General features: G+C 44.0%; 1 protein-coding gene across 1 annotated transcript in view; it reads left to right on the top strand.

Moving 5' to 3' along the window:
• Window positions 1-13,115, top strand: part of LOC134927356 (syncytin-2-like) — a 92,830-nt gene extending 79,715 nt beyond the window's left edge. The window contains exon 3 of the mRNA XM_063921689.1: window positions 9,127-13,115. Within this exon, the coding sequence (XP_063777759.1) occupies window positions 9,857-11,203 (1,347 nt within the window). The 5' untranslated portion in view covers window positions 9,127-9,856 and the 3' untranslated portion in view covers window positions 11,204-13,115. The remainder of the gene's footprint in view (window positions 1-9,126) is intronic.
• Window positions 13,116-22,945: the final 9,830 nt, after the last annotated feature.

The raw sequence follows: 22,945 nt of genomic DNA, 5'->3' as shown, positions 1-22,945 counted from the left end.
GTTTCCTAAAGTCACATTGGTTTGAACCACTCACCACTGTGGACTTAAAATATCTCACATAGAAGGTGACGATGCTGTTAGCCCTGGCTTCAGCCAGGCGTGTGTCAGAACTGGCGGCTTTATCATATAAAAGCCCTTATTTAATATTTCATTCTGACAGGGCTGAATTGAGGACTTGTCCTCAATTTCTACCTAAGGTGGTTTCTGCATTTCACATGAAGCAACCTATTGTGGTACCTGCGGCTACTAAGGACTTGGAGGATTCCAAGTTGCTTGACGTGGTCAGGGCCCTGAAAATATATGTTTCCAGGACGGCTGGAGTCAGAAAATCTGACTCGCTGTTTATCCTGTATGCACCCAACAAACTGGGTGCTCCTGCTTCTAAGCAGACGATTGCTCGTTGGATTTGTAGTACAATTCAGCTTGCACATTCTGTGGCAGGCCTGCCACAGCCAAAAATCTTAAAATGCCCACTCCACAATGAAGGTGGGCTCATCTTGGGCAGCTGCCCGAGGGGTCTCGGCTTTACAACTTTGCCGAGCAGTTACTTGGTCAGGAGCAAATACGTTTGTAAATTTCTACAAATTTGATACCCTGGCTGAGGAGGACCTGGAGTTCTCTCATTCGGTGCTGCAGAGTCATCCGCACTCTCCCGCCCGTTTGGGAGCTTTGGTATAATCCCCATGGTCTTTACGGAGTTCCCAGCATCCACTAGGACGTCAGAGAAAATAAGAATTTACTTACCGATAATTCTATTTCTCGTAGTCCGTAGTGGATGCTGGGCGCCCATCCCAAGTGCGGATTGTCTGCAATACTGGTACATAATTATTGTTACCAAAAAATTCGGGTTATTGTTGTAGTGAGCCATCTTTTATAGAGGCTTCTCTATTATCATGCTGTTAACTGGGTTCAGATCACAAGTTGTACAGTGTGATTGGTGTGGCTGGTATGAGTCTTACCCGGGATTCAGAATCCTTCCTTATTGTGTACGCTCGTCCGGGCACAGTATCCTAACTGAGGCTTGGAGGAGGGTCATAGGGGGAGGAGCCAGGGCACACCAGGTGATCCTAAAGCTTTCTTTAGATGTGCCCTGTCTCCTGCGGAGCCGCTATTCCCCATGGTCCTTACGGAGTTCCCAGCATCCACTACGGACTACGAGAAATAGAATTATCGGTAAGTAAATTCTTATTTTCAATTGCTGATAAGATAAGCATCTGCTCTGCATGGTTTGTAGGGATGCTGGTGGGATCCGTAAGGTAATACGCAAAGCTATTTTAAAAATCTGTGAATTTCTACTTTGGCGCCAAATGCGCACACAACACAAGCATACACCTGTATTTTGTACTTTGTATACCTTCTCGCATTGTTGCCATAAGTAGTGATTATTAGATTCATTTTGACCTGTGCTGAGAAATTTGTTGCTATTTAGTTAAAACATAGACTAGATATTAAGGAAGTAAAAGTAAAACACAAATACAGTCTGGCCTAGTTAAACAGGTTTATACAGAAAGATACTGTGTTGTGTTAAGTAAACGATTATAGGTAATATCGCTTACATTTATAGAAGTGTGGGATTTGTACTACTGCAGACGTACGGTCTTTGTACACGTGTCTCGGACAAAGTACGGGACTGCGTACGCAACGTAAAAACGTACGCACGGTCGCGTGTTTACGCAACGTGCGTAAGGGTACGGCCGCTAAGTACAAATTACACAATAGCATTGTTTAGTTTAGGCGCGGGACGGTAGCCACGCGATAATAGCACAAATTGCTCAGTGTCCAAGATTTAGTTTAAAAAAAAACTTTTTTACTGTATTACCTCTGGTACTAAGGCTGTTTATCTGAATGAAAGTTAATTTTCTGTACAGAAAAACCAAAGTGTATTTGAGTGAACGAACGTGAGTGTGCAAACAATAAAGGTTTTGTGGACCCAGGGAATTCGGGATCCCGTAGGAGACCACACCAGGTGAGTGGAGACTTGGTGGCATGAGAGTAGCTTGCTCACGTTAACATAGATTAAAGTACAAAGGAGCAAAGTAGTAGATATCGCAGACCAAAGGTCAGCGAAGGTTTAGAGTACCGCAGACCAAAGGTCAGCGAGGTTTTTGTTTAGAGACCGCAGCCCAGGGGGTTAGCGGAGAAACCCATATAGGCCCGTTTTGATACGCTCCGGCTGAGGTTTCGCAGCCTGAAAAAATCGATTCCATTGGTCGTTAGGCGGATAAGTAACAATTACCTATATGCTGTGCGATTGGACTGCGCGTTTGTGAGTGCAATACTTAGCGCAAGGTGATACCCTTTTTACGAGCTTTGCGTAAAATCGTGGGATCATTAGCGCTGGGTGTAGCATACGCAAGCGTGATTTGTGTAAAAAAAAAATTGTTTTAAGGGAGTTTCGCTGGTCACTCAGGAAATCTTCAACAACCAATATTTACTGGAAAGGGTAAGTCACTCCCATATACTTCCAGTGAATAGAGGTTACATAGAGGCCCTAGGTTGGGTACTGCCTTCGCTGACGACAGTATTTGGTAGTATTGGCCAACGTGGGCGGTGAGTGGGTGAAAGCACTCGTTGAACTTTCACTGTTGCCTTATATTGAGTATTTTGTTTTTTTGTGGGAATTAGCTGAGAAGGCAATACCTGCAAAATATGGGGGCCAGTTGCTCAAGTAAGGGACGGTCAACCAGGGTTCAGGTTGACTTTTCGCGGCCCAGGGGGTCAGCGAGGTACATAATATGTGAGAAGCATGGATGACACACTGAAGTTTTTTGCAATGAATGGGAACGTATGACTGCAGAAGATAGGGAACCATTCCCTAAGGTAGGCAGTTTTAAACCAGAGGTATTGCAGAATTTAAGGGTTAGGATATGTCTGATAAAATCCCGAAAACAAAGGGTCAGACACACAAACTGTTTAAATGTATGGCAGCAAGATGGCGATATGCAGAGGGAACTAGCTCACGCAGCCGGTTCCAAACCTAGCAGGAAACTGATGGCAACCGCACCACCACCACCGTATATTATAGGGGAGAAAGTGGCTACAGACAATGGCATACTGGTATATGATAAGAGTAAAGTTGATAAATGTACTAATACTAACCCGTGCAAGTTGTATCCCATTTTAAACTTCCCTCAGGACTGCGAGCAAGAAGATGAGCCCAGCACGATATCGGCACTCTCTCTAGCAGCCACCATACAAGACACCCAGGTGGGCACGGCCCAACCTGTAAGAACAGTAGTAAAGGCCCCTAGCGGAGGGATAGGTGAGGTCGTGTCCACAGGTAAGTATGGTACCGTACATTATGCAGAGACAATAGCACCTCAGATTGTAGAGTCAACTCAAAACGATGTAATTGAACTAAATCCTGTCAGGGTGATCGCAGTCCCCAATGGGAAGACTGACGCTCAGGGAATCACTCCCATCAGGAACATTGCTATGCATTGTCCTTGGTCCCGGACAGAATTGAGGACAATTATGTCTGAATTTCCCGATCCCAGAAAGGATCTAGCCGCATGTCAGAGGTTTATTAAAGAATTAGGTAATGCCACCGAACCCACAAACAAAGATTGGCGAACAGTGCTACGGGCATGTTTACCCTCCAATATTGACCCCGCGAAATTCATTACTGATTGTAAATTAGACGTAGAAGTACCTCTCACTGATGAATACACTCAGGAGAATGTACGACAGATCAATCTGCAATTAGGAGTATATTTCCCTACTGTTGTCAAATGGAATAAAATCTTTTCCATAAGACAAAAAGAAGGTGAAACGGCGTCTGAATATTTCCATCGAGCACTGCAGGAAATGGCTAGATACACTGGGGTCGAGGACATTAAGGAAAATGTACATCACAGGGAGGTAGCTGTGTCAGTATTAATGGACGGGTTAAAAGACACACTAAGAACCAGGGTACAAACCTCTCTACCTAACTGGAGAGGTATCTTGGTGGCTGCATTAAGAGAGTCCGCTATCGAGCACGATCGAAACATCATTAAGCACAGGGAGTCAAAGGGGGATAAGCTGATGACAGTAAGTATACGTGCCCTTACAACCAAACCACATCAGCCAAAACCCCAGACCCCTGATGGTAAGTCGCATGTAGTAGTATGTTATAACTGCCAGAGGGAAGGACATTTTGCACGGAACTGTAATTATAAAGTCACACATAAGGTATATCTACCCCCTAGACCAGGATATGAACCACATTATAACACACATAATAGGGATCAGGGATCGCATAGGAGGAGTTATGAGCCACATGCAGGGGAAACAAGGAGGTACCCACCTAGGAGGGACTGGCAGACCTCTGAAAATTCTCAGCTACCCCCCTCACATATTGTAGCTGCCAGCGTGCTGCGGGAGGGTCACAATATACAATAGGGGTTAGGCCACACCTGTAGTCTGCAGCCAGTGAAGTTGATTGCTAGCCTAGGTAGTGAACCTGAGGTCACAGTTGATGTAGCTGGTAGATCACTACCTTTTCTTGTAGATACAGGGGCGGCCAGGTCAGTGTTAAATTCAACGGTAGGTATGAAAACCACGGGTAAAACAATTTCAGCAATGGGAGTAACAGGAATAGTGCAACACTACCCTTTAAGTAGACTAGCGGAGATTACGATAGGGCCTTTGCAGACCAAGCATTCCTTTTTGCTGGCTGCATCGGCTCCGACTAATCTGCTTGTAAAATGAGGTGTGTCATATATTGTACTCCTGAGGGTGTCTTCTTGGATATACCCGAGAATCACGTTCAGGAAGTGCAGGATATGTTAGACACCCCACAAAGGTTAATGTCACACTCTGCTGTTATAGACAGGTGTCCATCCAAGGTAGAGGCAATGATCTCCCAAATACCGGAATCCCTCTGGACCAAAGATGGACAAGACACTGGATTGATGGCAAATGTAGCTCCTGTAGTAGTGCAAGTAAAAGATGGTAGGATAGCTCCAAAAATCCCACAGTATCCTCTGAAGCCAGAGGTGGAATTAGGAGTGTACCCAGTCAAAGCGCTTGCTACAACAGGGCATCCTAGTTAGGACGTCCAGCACTGCCAATAGTCCCATCTTCCCTGTGAAAAAGAGTGGGGGGAGGGGTTACAGGCTAGTGCAGGATCTAAGTGGGATAAACAAGATAGCTGAGAGCCAATTCCCCGTAGTGCCAAATCCAGCTGACATTCTCATGCAAATTCCCCCTACTGCAAAATTTTTCACTGCCATTGACCTCTGTTCTGCTTTCTTTTCGGTCCCTCTGCACCCTGACAGCCAATACTTTTTGCATTCACATACAGGGGAGTACAGTACACCTGGACTCGCCTACCCCAAGGTTTCATTGACAGCCCGAGTATTTTCTCCCAGGCTTTGCATGACTGTTTACAATCCTTTCAACCTGAGAGCGGATCGGTATTAATACAGTATGTAGATGACTTACTGCTGTGTTGTAATTCACTCGAATCGTCCTTGAAAGACACGAAACAGCTTCTGTTTCACCTTTCTAATACGGGACACAAGGTTTCCAAGGACAAGATAAAATATTTGGGACATTGCTTGACACAAGGACTTAGACACCTCACCGCTGATAGAATACAGGCGATTCGCGACATGACTCTGCCACAAACCCAGCAACAAATCCGCACTTTTCTTGGAATGTGTGGGTACTGCCGAAACTGGATCCCAGGGTTCTCCATACTGGCTTTACCTTTGCAAGAAATGGTCTCCTCGAACAAACCAGATCGGATCTCTCACACAGATGAGTCCGAACTGGCATTTGAGAGACTTAAACAGTGCCTATCACAGGCACCTGCATTAGGCATGCCAGATTATGGGAAACCCTTTGAATTGTACGGTACGGAAAGTGCTGGGTGTGCGGCAGGTGTCTAACCCAGAGACATGGTGATGCCAGCAGGCCGGTAGCTTACTACAGTGCACAGTTGGACAACGTAGCGCGGTCTCTCCCCACCTGCTCGCAAAGTGTTGCAGCGATAGCTTTGCTAGTGAGTAAAAGCGAAGACGTAGTGTTAGGACACAACCTGACCATCCATACACCTCATGCCGTGTCAGCCTCACTGAACTCTGCCCAAACCAGACATGTCTCATCTGCACGGTTTAGAAGGTGGGAATTAGCACTAATGGCCCCTGTAAACATCACCATAAAGAGATGCAGCGCACTAAATCCTGCAACTTATCTGCCAGGTGTGCCTGGACAGGCACAAAGGGTGGAGGATGAGAATGATGGTGAAGGAGGATTTAGTACAGACACTGACACACATGATTGTATGGAATATCTGAACCAAACTTTCACTGCAAGACCCGACATTAGTGACAACCCACTGGAAGGCGTAGATTTTACTTTTTACACTGACGGTAGTTGCCACAGACAGACTGACTCGGGAGACCTGTGTACTGGATACGCAGTCGTAGATGACAAAGGTATCATAGAAGCTGAACCCCTGGGCCCACCGCACTCAGCACAAGTTGCTGAGCTGGTCGCCCTAACCAGAGCATGTGAATTAGCTAAGAGTGAATCAGCCAATATCTACACAGATTCTAGGTATGCCTTTGGAGTAGTGCATGATTTCGGGGCCCTATGGCGCCTCAGAAATTTCATGACGGCAGCTGGCACACCTGTAGCGCATGCATCCCATATGAAAAGGCTTCTAACAGCGATACAAGAACCAGACAGAGTGGCTGTTATCAAGTGCAAAGCCCACACTTACAGTCAAGACCCAGTGTCACTTGGTAACAGCCGGGCAGACGAAGCTGCTAAATCAGCAGCCAGCACCCCCATACAAACAGATATCACATCACTGATGATATTCAACACCGTCAACACACAAAAATTAAGTGAAATGCAAAATTTGTGTTCTCCACAGGAAAAGGCATTCTGGAGGTCAAAGGGCTATGGCCAGGAGTCCTCAGGACTCTGGACAGATGCACAGGGTAAGCCAGTAGCCCCCAGAGCACATCTTCCAAGCTTAGCTGAGGCGGCACACGGTCTGACTCATCTGGGTAAAGAGGGTATGTGTAAACTGGTGAGAGCCTACTGGTGTGCGCCAGGATTCTCTTCTCGTGCGGGTAAGAGAGCAATGACATGTCTTATTTGCTTGAGGTAGAATATTGGAAAGTCAATACCAACAGAACCATCCCATATCCCGCCGACAGACGGCCCTTTCCAGGTAATACAGATTGATTTCATACAGTTACCACCCTGCAGAAATTTAAAATATGTGTTAGTCTGTATTGATGTGTTTTCCAATTGGGTAGAAGCGTTCCCTGCTGCCACAAATACTGCTACATGCTGTCACGATCCGGGTATCTGGACGCCATTTCTTACCTATCAGATGCCTCCTAAGGCTGGCTCAGCGCTCCAGGACCGGATCCCATCTGTTATCCTGATGTGCACATTCCCGCATCCTCTCCTGTCTCTCTGGACGCAGTCACAGTAACGCCTTATACATCTGGCATGGCGTCTCCCGCGGCCTCCGCCGCCGTCCCTGAGCTTCTGCATTCTGAGTGGCGATTACGTCAGCCGCGGCCTCCGCTGTGTCCGCGTGGTCGGATGTGCATCTGTCAGCCTGGCGTCTCCGGTGGCCGGCGCCGCCATTACTGTTTTCCAGACCACATGGTTTACAATCCAAACTTCCCTCCAAGTGTCTGCATGGGCGCAGCCATCTTGGATTCTGCCAGCTGATCTTTCCTACCAATCCGTTGTCAGTATTATTAATTTGCATAATTGCCTAGCCAATGCCTTCCTTGCTGCAGGTATAAATAGGTTGTGCCTGAGCAAGGAAGGCGTCAGTGCTTTGGTTGTCAAACCTAGTTCCAGTTTGTCTCTCTTCTGTGAATGTCTTCCAGGTTCCAGCTCCTGTCTCCAGACTTCTGCTATAGAGACCCGCACCAGCATTCCATCTGCGGTGTAGCCTGACTCTCCGATCCATTCTGGACTCACCTGTTTCCAGCTACAACATCACCTGCTTCCAGCTCAGCTTCCAGCAGTGTACAGCTTCTCTTAAAGGGCCGGTGTCCTTTCTGCAGTTTACCACTCTCCACCGGTATTATTATTTCTCCGCTCTCAAATTCTACATTTCATCTACATTGCATCGCTCTCAAGCTTTATTTATTATTTAACTGGTTCCAGCCAGTATCCACTCCGTGCCAACACCTGTCTGGTTCTAACCAGTACCCACAGCAGCATTTTATCTACAGCAGTCCAGCTTTCCCTGGAACACCAGCTGGTACGACCCTGGGCTTTCCTCATTGCTACAGTTGAGCCTGGTAAGGACTTTCCAACTTGCAGATAATAAGAACTGTCTCATACCACCAGAGCTCTGTGGCCCCTGCCACCCTGTAGTACCCAGGAACTGTATTATTATTTCTCTGCTGATTTTTATGTTACTTTTTACTGCTACTGTGATGCATGGAGTTTGTCATAAATAAATATCATTGACTTTTACTCAAGTTGTCGTGGCCACGCCTTCGGGCGGTTTCTCTTCATGTTACTTACATGTCCAGGGGTCTGATACAACCTCCCAGGTTCCGGTACATCTCAGCCCCTACAACTGAGGCTGCCTTCCGTCCGCTCAGGCCCTCAGTTGTGACACATTCACTGCAAAGAAAATTGTGCAGGAATTTGTGTGTAGATATGGTATCCCTAGAATAATTGAAAGCGATAGGGGTACCCATTTTACAGGTGAAGTCTTTCAGGTTATGTGCAAACTGATGGGAATTAATAGCAAGCTGCATACTCCGTACCGCCCACAGGAGAGTGCGAAGGTGGAGAGAGTAAACAGCACTATTAAGAACAAGTTGAGCAAAGTGATGGCTGAAACTGGATTGTTGTGGCCAGAATCTTTGCCACTTGTATTGTACAGCTTCAGAACCACTCCCAGGTCCTCACTTAACCTATCACCCTTTGAGATTCTTTTTGGTCGACAACCCCATGTAATGATAGACCCCCAGGATGATTTGAAATGCAATAACGAAGTGACTGTAAAATATTTGGTTAAGATGAGCCAGCAGCTGAAGAATCAAAACAGAAATCTAAAGCTGGTGATTCCTGACCTACCGAACAGTAATTGTCATGACATTGAACCTGGGGATTATGTAATGATTCGAAATTTTCTACGCTCAGGTTGCCTCATTGACAGGTGGGAAGGACCGTACCAAGTCTTACTAACCAGCATGACAACGTTAAAGGTTGCCGAAAGAGAGACTTGGGTCCACTCGTCCCACTGTAAGAAGGTCGCTGACCCAGAGAGAACCTGTGAGAAAGAGCAGAGTGTAGAGAACATCGTATCACTGGAGTGTCTGTTCTGGGAAGACTGAGAGGCAGGACTGTTGTCACGGCACCTGAGCGCGGAGAACAACAAGACCAGAGGCGGTTGTCGCACCAGTTTTCTTTTCCTTTCTTTTTATTTTTCTCCATCTCCCATTACCCTCCTTTCCTCCCCCTTCTTGTTCCCTTTCTCTCCACTTAACAAGATGGACTTACCCCAAGAGACTGCAATCCGGGTTTTCCTGTTAACCTTGTTGTTGACCAGAACAGTCTGTTTCGGTGAGAGTACCAGAGAGGTCGAGAAAGGATCTGGAATGGGTTCTGATGGCAAGGACGGATTTGTAGAATTCCAAGAGCAACACATCAATCGAGCAAAGGCGAGTATCACAAAACGATCTGGTAGTCCGGAAACTAGGAGGCACTGTGAAGGGTTATTGGCTGAGGAAAATTGCATTTGTAGGAATTGTGAGAACATAGTTGAGGATGGGTGCATCCAGAGATGTCAGTCCAGCCTTAATATCAACATGGACCGTCATCCATTGAGTGATTACCACTCACTAGTGGGTAAGGTCTTAAACCAGACAGAATGCTGGAGGTACTCGAATTACGGGGTGGGAGACCGGTGGACAAGAAATTTAATATTTCTAGGCCCCCTAGTTTGAAGCTCCACCAGTATCATGTAGATAGATCCTTAGTGTGTTTCAACATTTCCAATCTCCGAAAACCAGGAAATTGGGAGGTGACATGGAATAACCAGACCATGGCATTTTCGCATAGAGCTGATAGGTTACCCGTAGACTCTGTCCTTATACGCCAAATAGCCAACAGTGGAAGGTATTTTCGGTATAGGTATACTGAAGGAAGTAAGACCATGCGGGTTGGAGAAGTATCACCAGGGTACTGTGCGCATATCATACAGCCTGATACTTGTACTGAACAGATGAGAGAACTAGGGATTGGGTTTTTCACTTGGAAACTTTGTAATATGGTAATGTCATATTCTGTCCCATATGTTCTCCCCGATGATGCTTATTTCATATGTGGGAGGAAGGCGTATAAGTGGCTTGCCCCAAACTCAGAAGGATTGTGTTACATTGGAAGAGTGATGCCAGAGGTCATGACCATAACCCATGATAAGATGAAAGACGTTCACCGCAATGCTCAGGCTCCTTATACTCACACTCATTATGAACACATCGTTAAGAGACACCTCATAGATAGGACAGAGCACGTAGCCTCTGATTTGATCCACGAATCCACCGGGATTCAATTCCTTCTCGCATTAGCGATCACCCGTACTGCCAGAGGAATTATAAATTATAGGTACATCCATGCGCTAGCGAACTTGATAGATAATATCACTGAGATGTATGACGACACCTTCAGGTATACGGGTAGGGAATTGCAAGCTTACGAGACGGAACTGATCCAGCACAGGATGGTCCTCAATTATATCACAGCCGTGACGGGTGGGTACTGTGTCACTTTGGCAACTCAATATGGTGTGAAGTGCTGCACGTATATTACAAACAGCACTGATGACCTAACCGAGATCATCGATCAAAAGATGGACAATATCTTGCAGTTGAAGTGGGAGTTCCGAAGGAGACACAACCTTACCCTGACTGCTGTGAGTAATGAACTGACCGGCTGGGTCTCATGGTTGAACCCACGCAATTGGTTCTCAGGTTTAGGAGAATGGGCTCAAAATGTTATTATGAGTGTAGGAAAGTTTCTCCTTTATATCCTGGGAGTCGTCATAATTATTGGCTTGATATTTAGGTGTGTTCGAATTTTAACGCGGCGCAAGCACAGCACAAAATTGATGAGTCTAAGGAGCGGGGGCATTGTTACAGCAGCAGATTTAATTTACGACCCATCCATAGAGACAATGGGGGTCATTCCGAGTTGTTCGCTCGCAAGCGGATTTTAGCAGATTTGCTCATGCTAAGCCGCCGCCTACTGGGAGTGAATCTTAGCATCTTAAAATTGCGAACGATGTATTCGCAATATTGCGATTACACACCTCGTAGCAGTTTCTGAGTAGCTCAAGACTTACTCGGCTTCTGCGATCAGTTCAGTGCTTGTCGTTCCTGGTTTGACGTTACAAACACACCCAGCGTTCGCCCAGACACTCCCCCGTTTCTCTGGCCACTCCTGCGTTTTTTCCGGAAACGGTAGCATTTTTTCCCACACGCCCATAAAACGGCCTGTTTCCGCCCAGTAACACCCATTTCCTGTCAATCACATTACGATCGCCAGAACGAAGAATAAGCCGTGAGTAAAATTCCTGAGTGCATAGCAAATTTACTTGGCGCAGTCACAGTGCGGACATTGCGCATGCGCATTAAGCGGAAAATCGCTGCGATGCGAAGATTTTTACCGAGCGAACAACTCGGAATGACCCCCAATGTTATAAGGATTGCAAATGAATTCCATGGCCCGTTTCTTTCACCCGTTTTTTCCTTTGTTTCCCCCTCAGCAAAAATACACCCATCCGGAAAAGACTTCGATCAACACCCAAGAATGATTATGAAAATGTTATGTGAATGTATTTTAGATATGTGTCTTATCTTCATCTCTACAACCTCCAGTTAATGACACACAGTCGACAGGTGATATCCACATATATTAGCACTCACATATGTTCCCCCTCCATTTATCATCAACTAAATGTGCACCCCATTTGTTGGAACAAGAAGCAGAAAAGAGCTCGGTAGTGTTTGTTGGCCCACTTACAGACCCTTAATACGGGATGAGAAGGATTTAATGTATACTTCGCAATACCTTGAAGCTTATCTAGAACATATACAACACGATGATACATGCCCCTCAGACATGGATTCATGCATACATGCTTTTACTATCCCACTAGGTCATACATTTCCCACCTACACCTCTCCTCCTACCATCCAATTATCTGTAGATATTGTATTGTATATTTTTCTGTTTAATGTTTAGTGGCAGTTATTGTTGACTGCCAAAGGGTAGACTGTCAAAGTCGAAAAATATTGTAATGCATACATCATGTACTAACCACACACACATGCCCGCTGCGCGTGCACTTGTTCCGCCGTGCGTGCACGTATCCGCAATTTGCGTATGATCGCTCCCGCGATCCTGCGCGTGGTCTGGGTATTTACGGCGGAGTTTGTGGGTGCATAGGGGGTTATCAGAACATTACATATTTAATCCAAATAGTGCACATTGTACACATAGCCCCCCTGCACCACATCAGCAAGTATCAACAGTTTAAATGATTCCAGGACTAAGGGATTCACCTTTGCATGATAGGAAGGGACAGACTAAGGTTATGAGGTGATGTCTAGTATCCAGCTGTAGGGTATTTTAAGGGTAACATTCCGGTGTTGGTTAGAGAAAGATCGCATGTTCCTGCGTATAGTTATGTGCAGAAGTAGAATATAGATATAAACTGTATTTACTGTATATTATGTATGCGGCGGGAATCCAGAGGAGACCACCCACAAGAGCAGTTGGGAAAGACATCGCCCACCTTTTCAAATCAACCTATGACCTCTCCTGTAATGTAAAGATGCATCTCTGTGTCCAATGAACAAAGGGATTACAGTAACCATTGTATTGTGTATGGAAGTTGTGTATAAAAAGCCTATTGCTGCCTGGCCGGTCAGAAGACTCTGAACGCTATCTACCTGATGAGCGGAGGACTGGTCCAGGTTGCGCAAGCGAATATTCTCACGTATGTACATTGACTGTAGCCATTATTCTGTTGTAGATTTATCTTGTTAGCCTTGTAATGTATAACTTGTATTGTTATCCCCTTTCAAATAATCCACTGTGGTGTTAGAACCCAGCGGTTAACTACACCTCGGTGTTGTGTCCTCATTTCCCTGCTAAGGTTTAAAGTGTATTTAACTGTATAAGGTTTAAGAGTGTATTGATAAGGTGTGTACGCACTGCGGGTACTTTATACCGCCAGCGCTGCGTAAGGTTTAAGGTATAACATCATTGCATTGCATTACTAACAAGGTTTAAAGTTTATCAAGAGTGTGCGCGCGTTGTGCGTACTTTGTACACCCAGCGCGGCGTGTGTACGCTAAGTGCGTACACGGTACGGGACTCTGTACGCAAATAGCGTGCGAAGTGCGTAGCGTGTGTAGTAAGTCTAGCAGCCGCAACGGCTCCATGGTAAGAGTGTGTTTAAAGGTATAGCTTTATAGTGTAAGATAATATCGACATTATCAGTACTGTGCTAAGGGGTTCACATAGATAACAAATTAAGCAGCAGTACCCAAAGTAGGAGTGCAGCAAAGAAGGCTAATAAGATATTCACATGCATAAAACGGGGAATTGATGCAAGGGACGAGAGTATTATACTCCCATTATATAAATCACTAGTGAGGCCACAACTTGAATACTGTGTGCAATTTTGGGCACCATATTACAAAAAGGATATCCTGGAGCTGAAAAAGGTTCAGAGGCGGATGACCAACCTAATCAAGTGCATGGAGACGCTGGAATACGAGGAAAGGCTTGCAATGCTAGGCATGTTTACATTGGAAAAGAAGAGACTAAGGGGACATGATCAACATCTACAAATATATAAGGGGTCAATACACAGAGCTTTGGAGGGACCTGTTTTCTATAAGATCAGCACAGAGAACACGTGGTCACTTGCTTAGGTTAGAGGAGAGGAGTTTCCGCACATTGAGGCAAAAAGGTTTTTTCACAGTAAGGACAATACGTGTTTGGAATTCCCTGTCTGAGAGAGTTGTAACTGCGGACTCAGTCAACATCTTTAAGAATGGGTTAGATAAATTCCTATTGGATAAAGATATTCAGGGTTATGGTGCGTAGGCACGCATTATAGTTAGTTTAACTAGTCCTAACATAAAAATAACTAGTCCTATAATAAGACTGCATAGGAGACCACAAATAGGTTGAACTCGATGGACAATTGTCTTTTTTCAACCTTAGTTACTATGTTACACAATTTTATTCTATACCAGGTTACTTTTATGTCATATATCACTGTACTTGCGCTGTTTGCGGTTATCTGGGTTTACTGTAGAGAACCTTGCCAGCACTAGTTATTAACCACTGGTGGTGGTATTGTCTAATTGCGTTTTTTTTTTCTCTATATACTGATAATTTTATCCACTCATACTGGTATACATTTTATTAGATAATATCACTCAGGACTCCCATCTAGCAGAGGTACTGCATGACAGCAGCTTTTTTTCTACTAAACGCTGATTGATGTTAACTTTCTTATAGGAGCTTGGCTTTCAGAACGTGAATGCAGCTTTTTTCTGTGTACTGATAACTCGTATGTGTAATCGTCCTGTTAGAAAATCACCGTGGGTGTTTTTTTGGTTTTTTTTATAACCTATTACGCTTACATTTCAGTTTAATATTCTTTGGCAAACATCTATCAGTGTTTCTCAATTATACTATTAGAACCTTTACTTTTACACATTGAGAGTACTTCATACTTGACCAAGATTCATCATACTGTTGGTACCTACTGTTTTAACGCACTGCATTGTATTTGTATGCCACACATATTACTGAGACGGTTAAATAATGTTTAGGTCTGCAGCCCTTTGCTAACTCGTATTAGTGATTCTCTCTAACACCCACTGTTAGTTTTTATTGCCATATTGTTTCGCTGTTGTGGCACTGACCTCTCTTCGCCACAATTGACAATATGAGGTAGAAATCTATAATTGATCGAGGTGCTCTGTTACTTCTCTGCAGATTTAATTAATATTATTGACGTACAACCTTGCATAGACTTTATTTGAACACAAATTTTGGGTGCTTGGCTACACTTCCAACACATTCATGTAGATTTTTGGATAGCGGGTTATGGACAAATACGTCCATAAAACTTTGTCTGGCAAATCGAACCAATCAACTATAAACACTAGAATGAGTAAGAATAAACACAACTCGGGGAAGTCCTCCAGAGGGGAGGCCTGACATAGATAAGCCACTCGATCAGCCATCTCTCAAGAATGGCACAAGAACTTTCCAAATTCTTGATGCCCCAGATAGATTAGAAACTTGAAAGCATACAATTTATTGATCGAAAGCTTGAGCAAATCCAGACAGCGTTAGATACTACATTAGCCAAGCTAGAGGCAAACTCATCCAGACTTGCTACGGTAGAGCAGAGGGTGAGCGATACTGAGAATCAGGTGCAAACTCTCCAACTCCCCTCAGATTCATACTCAAATTTTATCCAAGCCATGCAAGCTAAAATAGATGCCTTGGAAAATAGAGATAGAAGATCTAATCTGAGATTGTAGGTATCCCAGAGTCCATCCGAGATTCGCAGTTGCCAGAGTTTCTTTCTGAGGAGGTTGTCGCGGCACTGGAGATCCCTGATGGGTCATTTCTGCCCCACAGAGAAAGGGCTCATAGAATTGGCCCAAATAGGCAGGTTATGGAGTCTAGACCAAGACCTGTTATTGCGAAATTTATTGATTTCCGCATGAAGGAACAGGTTCTCCGTTCTTACCGCAATACTCCCTAACTGAAGGTGAGGGACAGAATGTCCTTATTTTTCAGGATTTTTCTGCCTCTGTGGCACAGAAGAGAGTTTTCTAATGTCTGCAAATTACTTCACAATAATAATACAAGGTTTGCATTAGTGTACCCAGCAAAATTGTGAATTCAGGACAATGGTCGCACGTACTTTTTTTCTGACCGAAAAGAAACCAGTGTACCTCAGAGAAAGAGAGGTAACCATGGTAAGTCTACCATCACTCCTCCTTTTTTAACTTACATTTTTTTTTACTTTTTCATTTTTTTTTTATTTTTTTGGCACCGGACAATAGAGTCACACTGCTTAAATGTGAACGAAGTGGGTGGGGTGTAGTGGAGTCAGTGCAGCACCACTGTGTGACAGAATTAGACTGGACTGGACACAGCTTGTGGATGGACACAGCACAGCAACTTGTAGATGGACACAGCACAGCCACTTAACGGACACAGCACAGCACAACCACTTGTAGATGAACGCAGCAGAGCACAGCACATAGCAGCAATACTGGAGTGAAATATGGCTGTGTCTTCGCTGCCAGGTCCTAATTTAGAATCCAAAACCTGCAAGAATCTGACTCCTGATGGAGGACATTTTAATGGAATCCAAGCATGGTGGGAAAACCCAAGCCAGGCCTCGGATTGACTCGGAAACCAGAAGTTCGGGGGGAGGGGGAAGTTCAAATTTCAAGTAATCCAAACTGTTTATTTCTAATATAAACATACTGTAACATAGGGGCTGATTCTGACCTGATCGCTGCTGTGCATTTTCGCACAGTGAGCGATCAGGTCTGAACTGCACATGCGTATGCACCGCAATGTGCAGGCGCTACAGTTTGCAGCGCCGGGCAGCATTGGGCAGTGACGGGATGGTGCGAAAAAAGCGATTGTGCGGGCGATCGCAAGGTGACTGATAGGAAGAGGCCATTTGTGGGTTGCAACTGACCGTTTTAGGGGAGTGTCTGGAAAAAGGGACCAGGCATTTGGAGGGAGTGTTTCTGATGTCCGCTCCGATCATCGCACTGGAAGAGTAAGTCCTCAGCTGTGCAGAGACTGCACAAACTTCTGTTTGTGCAGCTCTCCTGCACATGCGATCGCACCCCTGCAGAGCGATTTCCCCTTCCCCCTGTAGGCGGTGACTACCTGATCGAAGGGATTCAAAAAACGCACCCTAGCGATTAGGTCTTAATTAGGCCCATAATTCAGCAGCGTACCTTTTCTAAGGCATACCTCTGGCCCCGACCAGTTCACCTGCCAATAAATCAGTGAGTAAACTTTACTGAATAGAGATGATGGCGAGAATGACATGAAGTCGCCCTGCCCCAACAGCTCCTCGCTCAGCAATGCTCTGTGAGTCCATGAGACATCATGACATTTCCCCACACTGTACATAGGGGGTCATTCAGATCTGATCGCTGCTGTGCATTTTCTCACATCTGGCGATCAGGTACTAACTGCGCATGCATATGCACCACAATGCGCACGCTCATCGGCCATCAACAACGGGCAACGCTGGTCAGCGACGGGATGGTATGAAAATTCCAACCGCAGGGGAGTTCGCAAGGTGATTGACAGGAGGAGGCCGTTTGTGGGTGGTAACTGACCATTTACTGGGAGTGTCCGGAAAACCACAGGCGTGCCCAAGCGTTTTCAGGGAGTGTGCCTGACGTCCGCTCCGGCCCTGAACAGCCTGATGTGATCGCACTGCAGGAGTAAGTCCTGGACTGCAAACACTAATTTTAGCAGCTCAGCGTACACCTGGAGACGGCGACTATCTGAACGCAGGAGAGCAAAATTAGCAGCCCAGCGATCAGATCTGATTGACCCCCATAGAGACGTGAAGTAGAGCTCTTAAGTGTAGAGAAGCTTCTGGGGGCATCGCTAGCATAACATACATAGCAGTGGGCCCACAGCAATAGAGATACTGGCTGTGGTGACAGGTGATATGCATGGCCGGTACTGTTCCCCAGGGCATCCAGCACCAAACTCGTTGTGGCCTCGATTACATCTGCTGCAGCATTAAATACACATACTGTTTTTGCACCAATCTACAGTATTTAAGTGGAGACAACTGAAATTATTGTCTATCCAGAAGGTTCATTTATACCCCACAGTGTATACTGTGCTTTTCATCTACTGCTGAATTAATGGCAAAAGTAAATTATTTGCACTGGAAGTTGACTTGTTGCTACAGGGATTTATATCTCATTTACTTAGATGAGAGTTTCATGGCTAAGTTAAGTTGATGAAAAGGACCAAGTAAAAACCCAGCTGCTCCTTTCCACTCCCTCATGGGTTCATTCGAGAGTGTGCACCCGAATAATACACTGGAACACTCTACTAGAGGGCCATTTACTAGGCAGAGTATGACAAATGACTGGTGTCTAGCCTAGGTCTCTACGTCTACTACTGCATTCTCATGGTGGGCCTTTCATGCCCCAGTCCAACAATGGTGTTGGAGGCACCATGGCAACAGCTGCTGGCACTGCACAACACAGGTTCAGCCCTGCCCTTTTGAAGGAGAGCACATTTTCCTCGCAGAATGCCACTACATACCACTCGGACCTCCTCATGTGTCTCCAAATGTCATAAAAACCACTCAACCTGTTTCCAAATACCACAACACTTGCAACTCTACCACGCCATCTGCTTCCACATACCACAGCAAATGCCACTCTGACTACCCCACAGGCAACTAAGATGTCCCAACATGCCTCTAAATGCTAGAACACATGGTATTTTAGCCTCCCATGCAGAGGAGTAACTAGAACATGGTGGGCCCCATAGCAAAATTTTGACGCCCCCCTGCCCCGCCAATGTTTATAGAGATATACTTCTATCTGCAGTGCTCCACCTCTTAATGGTTTCAGATGTCTACAGCCTCACTAACCTTCACCAAATTTGCACCCTAACTCACACACTAAATGCACTTGAACCCTAAATAAACCCTAAACCTAACTGCAGTCTAATCCTAACACTAACTATAGTTAAACTCTTAACTGCTACGTAATCCTAACACCACCCTAATTTCAGCCTAAAACTGGGTGACCACCTAAAAATGTATCTGTGCAATCTGGTGGGAACAAAAACGTAGTAATGTATGGGAGCATATGACAGTCAACCATTTGTTCCCAAACACTGGAAAATGGAACAATTGTTTAGATAAATTTGTTATATCAAATGGAATTAACCAATTTGTCTGAATGACCATGGCCTGTTTTCCAGTGTTTGGGAGCAAATTGTCAATTGTCATTTGCTCCCATACATTACCAGATTTGTCTTCTCACCAGACTGATCTGATGCATGGAGGAGGGGGGAATCGGAGGTGTAGAGCTATGTGGGGAGAGAGAGAGCAGAAGGAGAACCTGTGTGGAAGACAGGGGGGTTGATGTAGATATGGAGTTTTTTTGGAGGTGTGTGGGTGTGTGTGTGTGGAGAGGGAGCGAGAGCAGGAGATTAGGAACCGAGGATGGAGAGGGGAGGAAAAAAGAGGACGGGGAGTAGCCGGCCTAAGGAAGCAAGCCACTCACTGTCAATATTGGCTGCTATAGAGGTTCTCTCAAGCCTTCCCGGACTGCTGCCACTGTGCTGCATGTATTCTTCTGTCTGGGTAGGTGCCACGGACTAGTGACTGGAGGTTCTCTGCTCTGCAAAAAGACATCTTGTTCTCACATTTTCAGAAACTCCTCCAAGCTGTGGGCCTCTGACAGGCCTCAGCGGGCTGCCAGTGCCTGTCAGAAAGAATAGTGAGTGATGTGCTACTGGGGGTAGGGCCACATGCAGAATTTGACCCCACAGTCTGGTTGGCCTCCTTGGAAACTTCCCAGTGCTTTTAAGTCCCAATTTGCCCTATGTACTCCAGTATGTTATCAGCTGATTGTGACAAGACCGGCATCAAACATTAACCTGTAGTAACCACTTTAAAGTAATATTACAAGTAATGAATACATGGAAAAATAAATTGTATATAGGGGTGACACAATCTTAATTAATATCTTGCTCAACTCCTTACAATTTAGGAACTAATTAAACCTTTATGCACGCTAGAGACCTGTGAGATACTTATATACTTACACCATCCTAGAGTGCAGTAGCATTGTTCTCAAATAAGACACAAACCATGGTTGGTTAAACAGGTTTTAGATTAATTGGTGGACATACATACATATACAACTAGTGATTGATTTTATACCTCTTGTGTATGTCATAAACCTTTATTGAACAATACTTAGTGTAGCCCATACTATACCATAAATTTACAGAATATTGGCTATTACCTGGACGTTTTAAAACGTTTTCTTTTGTACACTTATTTGGTTTTAATATTTTGCCAGTTTAAGGATTCATGAGGAAATATTTGAATAAATCATAATAAAAGTTTTGTTTTAATTACAAACTCTTTAACTTTTGATTTGTGCATCTACTAATTACCTCCTTTCCTTGTTTTTGTTGCCCAGACATAGATAATGCCTGAGGTCTATCTTATTCAATAATGTTGAGTTCTTCAACAATTTCTTGGAGCATTATTTGTTTGAATCAGACAAAACTGACAAAACCAAACTGTAAATGACAAAAAACTCTCATTAAATGCAAAAATAAGGTCATCAACTGACCTCTCCTGACCAACAAACAGCACCCCTGGTGTATAGTGCTCTCTTACTAAACCATTTAAAATAATCAAAAATTACGATTGAATCAGTACAAAATGTGGAAGTTGGCATGTTTTCAATGAGAATACCGTGGATTGATGCATTTTTCAAAGGCTGAAAATTGCCGCAAATTGCTGAATTCCTCTGGTGATATGCTTACTAAGTCTCAATCTATGGCAATTGCATTTGAAAACAAAGTCACTGGAATCTCATTGTGATTTCGGCCAACTTCAAAGTTCTGAAAAAAACAAATTGAATTTATTCCGTTTAGCCCATAGTTTATTTTGCTTGAATCTGGAATCTAACACTTTTTCTACTATGAAGGCCTTATGGCCTAGTGTCTTGATTGGTGGAACAGTAACTCAAGCAGAAGAAACAACAACTTTAACTTGAGAAATCTGGAAAAAGTAGATGTACCCTCCTCATTGTGCAAGGCATTACTAATTCCACGGTGACTGCAGAATGAACCTTGGTGACAAGTAAATAGAGCAATAAATTTACAGGAAGGTTTGGAGAGGATTGAGAATATTTTTGGGGGCACTGCGAGTTTCAGAATTGTATAATGACTGAAATGTCAACAACAAATAAGCAAATTTCACAAGAAAAATTTTAAAAGCATGCACGTCAGCCCAAAGTAAATGTATGAAATTTCAGTCCTGAAACCCAACATCTTTCCGCTCAACTTGACATTTATACACTGACAAACTACTTTACTTCATACCAAATTCTTTCCGACCATAGCTTTAATTTATTTTTATTTATTTAAAAACAAAAAATCTTTATTGAAGAATGACAATTACAAATCATCCATCAAAGATGCACTTTCCATATAGGTACAGTAGAGCATACTATAAAAACATTTATCCAATCATAACAAAATTGAATTAGCAATATTGTAAAAAAAATGGTGTCAACCCAGAAGCAAGTCTGGGAAAATAGCGTGAACCCAGATCGTCCTCCACCCTCCTTCCATCCATTTGTAAACAGAAAAAAGATAACTCTGTCAAGGTTTTGACCCACCATAATCTAATCCTCTTCAAAAGAAATTGGGGGATCTTGAGAATATGCACGTTTCATACCATAAGGTATTCCGAAAAAAGACTTCCAGATCTGTTCTTTAAGAGGACGGGACAGTGTCTCTATATAACTTTCCCATGTTTCGAAAAATTTCTCAGTTAACTTCTCCTTTTGTAGAGAAGCCTCCAACCCTTCCATTCTAAAAATATTAGAGCTTTTCTAAAAAGAGAGAAAATAGAGGGGAGCAGGTTGTATCCAGCATTGCAGGATACACTTTTTAACCACAGCTGATATAGCGATCACCATAGCTTAATTAACAAAGACATTTTATTCTGTGGAAGCGGAAATGTTCAAGGACAAAACACCTGGCAAGGCTATCGACAATTTAAACCAGAGGTTCTCAAACTCGGTCCTCGGGGGCCCACACAGTGCATGTTTTGCAGGTCTCCTCACAGAATCGCAAGTGAAATAATTAGCTCCACCTGTGGACCTTTTAAAATGTGTCAGTGAGTAATTAATACACCTGTGCACCTGCTGGGTTACCTGCAAAACATGCACTGTGTGGGCTCCCGAGGACCGAGTTTGAGAACCTCTGATTTAAACCATATAATCATGTGAACATAATGTGGAATGATAACAGCACCACTTAATTGTGTTGATAATATATGTTGTGTTTTATATGATCTATTTCCCAATTAGCTAGACACATTCCTTTTTCTACAGAGATACCTGAGAATGTAGGGAAAAGGTCACATTCAGAACATTTTCTATTTAACCATTCATAATCAATATGTTCATCTTCCATTTTTTAAATTGACATACATCAGCTAGCAATTGTTTAATTACTAAGGGTAATATATAATACAGGAATAAGTAAACTCAGATTTTCCCAAACTCAGCCATTACAGTCCAGGTTTAAGGATATCCATGCTTCAGCAAAAATGACTTGATTACAGTAATATCTTAATCAATTTCGATTTATCCATCTAGACTCCAGCATGGATTTCCATACAACCTGGACTGTACTGGCGGAGTTTGGTAAACTCGTTCTCCTAGCCCTCTGCAGGTTCTTAACCTATGGGAACAGCTGTGGAGGCAGCTGACCTAGAGAACAGGTAGGCAAATTAAACAGGAAGTAAGAAGGAAGCATACCAATTTAAGTGATGACTGCTGCAATGTAAAGCTAAGGCTGACTTATGTATGGTTAAATGTGCCTAGCATATGTTTTTACATTAACACAAGCGACATCACAGAAACAGATCAGCACATGCACCGTGTGGCTCCTGCACAAGCGCAGAGCCAGAAACATTGGAGTTTTATGTAAATATTGAATTTACGCAAATCTGTGAATCAGACCTATCATACTAAATGTACCCTTTCTTTTGAAATCTTTAATCTCTGATTTTACACTCAACACAGCATTCAGTATACTTGCAATCTGTGCACTTAGTTGAGTGGAGACGGCTTATGTTACTGATTAT

This window comes from Pseudophryne corroboree, chromosome 5, assembly GCF_028390025.1.
Source record: "Pseudophryne corroboree isolate aPseCor3 chromosome 5, aPseCor3.hap2, whole genome shotgun sequence".
NCBI classification, from domain to species: Eukaryota; Metazoa; Chordata; class Amphibia; order Anura; family Myobatrachidae; genus Pseudophryne; species Pseudophryne corroboree.
This window is presented reverse-complemented; position numbering and strand designations above follow the sequence as displayed.